Source organism: Ananas comosus, linkage group 11, assembly GCF_001540865.1.
Source record: "Ananas comosus cultivar F153 linkage group 11, ASM154086v1, whole genome shotgun sequence".
Taxonomy (NCBI): Eukaryota; Viridiplantae; Streptophyta; class Magnoliopsida; order Poales; family Bromeliaceae; genus Ananas; species Ananas comosus.
The window spans coordinates 11,726,438-11,731,766 of NC_033631.1; the positions used below are offsets into that span (position 1 = coordinate 11,726,438).

The following is a 5,329-nucleotide window of genomic DNA, read 5'->3' on the forward strand; positions in this document are numbered from 1 at the left end:
CCATTCGAAAATACTGCTTCTGGTACAATAAAAGCTTTCTGATCAAATAACGCTTCTGCAGAAACCCCACCTGTCGTTGGGCTAAAATGGAAAAGGATAGAGGGGGTTGATTCAATATTGGCCCCAAGATGAGAATAATAATGCTGGTGTGGATAAGGATGAATCTTAATTCCTGAAGCATGGTGGGGACTCGTCAACTCCCAAGGACACGGGATAAGATATACAGATCATCGTGTCGCAATGTATGTTTTCTTCAAATTATTGTTAGGTAGAGCAAATAATAACAATAATGTAGGACTCTGCTGTATTTTATTTTCGATTTGCTTTAGGTTTAGGATCCAATGCATAGTGCTTTAGTGTTAAAATGATAAGCCAGATTAAGTGCACATGCATTTGGAGACATCGTGTGTGTTTTACAGATGAAATTTGGTTCAGTTGGAAATCATTTTGCTCTCTAAAACATTGATTTTTAAAAAAACATTTATAAAATCTAATCTAATACTTGCAAGTAAACCTTACCATTTTAGCCAACCTAAACAAGATATCCATAAACAAGTTAAACCAAAATACCGTATCAGCTAACACTTATTTTTAAGTTTCACAAGTAAATTAGAGAACTCATCATACAGATTATGTTGCCTAGAACTCATATTTAGCGCCCATTTCATATTGAGATCTATCTAACACTAATAAATAAGATAGAAGATAAGAGTTGAAAAAAAGCATATAAGAAACCCTTATGCATTTTCTGATGGAACTACGGAAACTGACTCATCGCAATAACCTACTTGCAATTCCAAACAAAACCTTGGACTTTTTCAAAAACGCATATCTGCAAATAAATAATATATTCTGCCGGATTATTTATTTTTTTAACCATTTGACTCTAGATACCAGTGACTCTTTTCACAAAGATACGGATCAACCTGTAAATATTATTGACTAAAAGGAAGATGTGGCAAAATTTGCAAACTCAAAAGTACAATTTACTGCCTCTAAAAGAATCTGAAAACAATCAAAAGATAAATCAAGATATTATAACAAAACCAATTTCACACAAGTCGAACATAATAAATCACACACAAAAGAAGCAAAACCTCGCAAAAGAATCCACTATTAGCGATAACCTAACTCTGTAATTAGTAAATGGTGCACCAGCCTTTTATTGCTTGCTTGAAAATAAACAGCTCTTTAAGTAATTTAAACTTCTTATCCATCTTGAACTTTTAACAGTACACTACTGAAAAAATTGCATCCGATCGCGGAACTGGAAACTTCAGAGTGATTCTTAGTGTGTGTCTGAGATTCAAAAAGAGATGGGGAAAAAAGTTAGCATACATGCGTTGGCTTATCTGGTAACAGTGGCGTGTAGGATCTTTGTTTGCTAATGGAAATCAGAAGCCGTCAAATACTTGTGTCAATCAAACTAGAAAGCTCTCGTTCTTCCTGCAGATTGACTGTGTGGAAAACCTCTTCTACATGAGGAGAGAGTGAGGAGAGAGGAAACACCTCACTATATCATATCAAAAGAACAGAGTCAGGCTTCTTACTTTCACATCCTCAGAGAATGTCTAAAAAAGGCTAATACCACAAAAATTTACTTTGAACATATCAAGTAATTACCCAGCACATAAGTAGCTTTAATTAATTAGGGGTCAGCTAATAGTATAATTTGTCAACCATTATGAAACGAGTTCAAACAGGTACGTTCCAGAAAATATAGAAGCTCAATGCTGTAGAATTTGCTTGAACAAATTATTAAGCAATTTCTGTGGTTACAGACAAGCCAAACAACAAATATGAGAAACAGTTCCAGAGATTCTGTCTACCACATTGTAAATAAGAAAGAAACTTCATGAATGATCTTTACCTTTCCGCTACTGACTGGAATGAAAAGAAACCCTCAAATGCCTCATATTTAGTTGTCGCAAGGAAGCCAGCTAAGAGTCTCTCCGGCAAACATGGGTACAATTGTACCAGATGAATAAGTATATGTTTCTGGCACTTTCCATTGGCTCTTTCTTAACACAATCTTTGAACTGTTCCGAGGAAGACCATAAAAATCTGGTCCATTGAAGCTTGTAAACGCCTCTAGTTTGTCAAGCGCGCCAGCCTAATAGACCAACAGAAAGAGAAAATGTTTTGTATAATTAGTCTAGTACAGCAATTTTACATCATAAAATTAGAAAAGCACAAACATGTTTGTAAAGCTGAATATTGGTGAAGAGGATAGCTTTTGCATCCAAAATTTATTCCGTAATAACAATTTAATGGCATTGTTTGCTAACATTATGGAGTTTCAATATCAATTAGGCTAACATATTTACCTCTTCAAACACTTTGGCATAAAGAGACAATGCCACAGAAGCATTATATATGCCTGCACATCCACAAGTACATTCTTTCCTTTTTCTCTCGTGCGGAGCACTATCAGTCCCAAGAAAGTATCTTCTGCTTCCACTTGTGACAGCTAAGATGATAGCTTGTCCTGTGAAGAATCATCATAATTTCTTCTCTGATTAGAGTAATAAATAAAAGTAATATTACTATGTACTAACACTTGATGCTTCTAAGAAGAGAAATCTGCATAAGCTAGAAATAGTGGAAAATAAATGCAATACGTATAAAGAAGAAGATTGCTTTCACTAAAGTGACATACAATGCGTAAAAATAGTAGTTGAAGAACAACAGTGACATTTATATATATTTATATATAGAAGTTACTAAACTCTGGCAGGAGCAAAAGGAAACAGCTATGAAATTATATTAAATAAAAATATCGATGAAAAGTAAATGAGGAGGGTATGGACTGCAAAGGGACCAATAGAACGTACTATGAATCTCTCGTTTCAGAACTGGAAGACAGTAATTGTGAGGCTGCAAACCACCTCGAAACAAAGAATTCCGATTTAAAAGAAGATGTTGCGGAGTTACAGTTGCAGCAACATTGCCTGAATAACAAGACAATTTAATAAAAATATTCTGCTGAAATGTGTCCTTCAGAACCAAAAAGTACTCAGTAGAATACCGCAAGAAAAAACACCTTCATTGTATGATTCAATGAACCTGACTGCATCAATAGTTGTAATATGCTCCATCACTACTTTGAGCCGTGGAAGCCGTTGAACTAATGGCGTTAAAATTGTTTCAATGAAAACCTTTTCTCGGTCAAATATGTCGACATCAGGATCTGTCACTTCTCCATGAACCTGCGAGTAAATAACAAAAATGGAATAGTGGGACAGCACTGTATACCAGCCAGCCAATGTTGCTACTTGCAAAGAAGTCATATACTCAAAACTACGTTAGATGAAATGATCAAAGTTGTAAAAGCCTTACCGTTGCTTTTAAAAGCCAAAATAGAATAACATATGTAAAAGAACTGAGATGGGAAAGACTATACAAGGAACACTTAAAACCTAAAAATACACCAATGTTGGCATACTGATCAAAGAAGGAAAATGGTCGCTTATCTATCTCATTGTTGAAGAATAACAAAATTCAAATGTCCAAAGTTAACTAATGAACTTACAATATAACAGCTACAGCATGTCGTAGCAGATATATGCAGCAGCTAAGATTCATTACCAGCATAACTGAAAATAATGGAATTAAATGAACTCATTCTTCATGTAGGCAAGTCAACTGAATCGCTTAACTGTAGTACTTACAAGCAACGGCATATTTTGCTCAACCATCTCTTCAAGTACAGGTAAACATTTCCCAAAAATATCAGTCACCCCATCTTGGGAATTTGTAGTAGCTCCAGCAGGATATAGTTTTACAGCAAACACCACTCCACTCATCCCTAAAAGATCAACAATAGGCCATTAACACATCATTTATATCACCAATAAATAGCAAGGACTTGCAAAACTGATACACAATAAGGTGGATCACTCCCATCAGGACAAGAAGGATTTTTAAGCAATGGTCAACGAAATTCACCAATCTCCACTGTAATATCCATGGGCATGATTAATTGGTGAAACGAATAGCACATTATAAGTCAATGTTGAATAAAGACTAGGGAAATTTCATTAATTGTTTGCTAACCATGAGAAGGTAAAGTGCCATATATAGTGTTCCAAAGAGAAGTTTTACTAACCACGGGACGTAGCATTTTCCCCCCTTCCTAATTGTTTTAGTTTTCCATAAGTACATGCTGTTCCAAGAGTATTTTTTTTTTTTAGTAACCACAGGATGGTAGTGTGTCATATCAAATGCGGCACCTTGCTACGTTTTGAATGGCTGGTCCTTAGAAAAAATTAGAACATCCACGCTATAAGTATAAGTGCTATGCTTCGAACCACAGACTAAACTGTAGATGTGTTACACCAAAGTTAAGGACTTCATGAAATTTTGCATAAAAACTACAGAGATTGAGTGAAATGGAACTCACTGGCGAGTTTGATCTCTTCGGCGCTCGTATTATCCGTCAAGTACAGCGTCATCAGGGGATCGAAACCACTTCCCGGGGGAAGCACCTTCAAGATGGATTCCCGATACGCCACCGCCATTGTCGTGGTGGTGATCGGCGGCTTCAGATTCGGCATCACGATCGCCCTCCCAAAGTGCTTCGCGCTGCGACCGCACACAAGCCCTTGTCAATCGGAAAGGGAGAAGAAGAAGAGGATGAGGGGGAAGAGAACCTGTGAGGGAGAACGGCTTGGAGGAGGTCGCCGTCGCGGAGGTGGAGGTGCCAATCGTCGGGCTTCGTCATCGCGAGCTCCTCCATTTTCGAGCTCCTCGCGATCGCCCGCGCCGCTCGATTAGGGTTTCGGGGGAGGGAGAGGGATTGGAGGAGGAGAGAGGAGAGTGGGGAGCGGGGATGATATGTCGGAGAGGCGAGAGATTGAGACGGAGAGTAATAAGCGCGCATTTGATCGAAGGGTTTACGGGAGTTTTAGCCTCTTTAGGAGCTGGAGAAGAAGGAGAGAGAGAGAGAGAGAGAGAGAGAGGGGTCTCCTCGTCGAAAATCGCGGATTTTTTTTTCTTTTTTATTTCGAGGATTATATAATTTAGACAGGATGTGTATAATCTATAAACAGATTGCACGTATATACACCTACGTTTAGGTGTGTGGTTAGCATTACTTATTTTATAATCCCTGTACTAATAAGTGATTAGGATTTTAGAATGGCTTAATTAATTACACTTGACTACAGTGTACTTTAATATTATTTTTATTTATTATATTATTTTTTTTAAAGACATCATTGTATTATTAGATTTTATCAACCTCTATACTATACTTTAAATTTATTTTATTTATCTATCTTGTATAATTTTCTTTTCTTATGGATATTACTGATTTTTTTTTTTTTTC

The 5,329-nt window shown here is 36.8% G+C and overlaps 1 protein-coding gene across 2 annotated transcripts; it reads right to left on the reverse strand.

The window, feature by feature from the left end:
- On the reverse strand, positions 1,007-4,989 carry LOC109717699 (dihydroorotase, mitochondrial). 2 transcript variants are annotated; one of them, XM_020243573.1, is made up of 8 exons: positions 4,653-4,989; positions 4,403-4,584; positions 3,672-3,808; positions 3,029-3,209; positions 2,835-2,951; positions 2,328-2,488; positions 1,871-2,113; positions 1,007-1,513 (listed from the first exon to the last, which is right to left on the reverse strand). In XM_020243573.1, exons 1-7 carry the CDS (start codon positions 4,880-4,882, stop codon positions 1,919-1,921), a joined length of 1,203 nt encoding a protein of 400 aa, XP_020099162.1. In that variant the 5' UTR covers positions 4,883-4,989; the 3' UTR covers positions 1,007-1,513; positions 1,871-1,918. The 2 variants fall into 2 exon arrangements, with proteins under 2 accessions (XP_020099162.1, XP_020099163.1); XM_020243574.1 differs by having other exon boundaries at positions 3,044-3,209; positions 4,653-4,987.

Bases quoted from the DNA above. Each gene is read 5' to 3' on its own strand.
- LOC109717699 (XM_020243573.1), bottom strand. From the start codon at position 4,882: ATGCGCGCTTATTACTCTCCGTCTCAATCTCTCGCCTCTCCGACATAT. The intron at 2,489-2,834 runs GTACGTTCTATT...GATTCTTCACAG, and splicing joins TCTGAAACGAGAGATTCATA to GACAAGCTATCATCTTAGCT. The intron at 2,114-2,327 runs GTAAATATGTTA...TTGGTCTATTAG, and splicing joins ATGCCAAAGTGTTTGAAGAG to GCTGGCGCGCTTGACAAACT.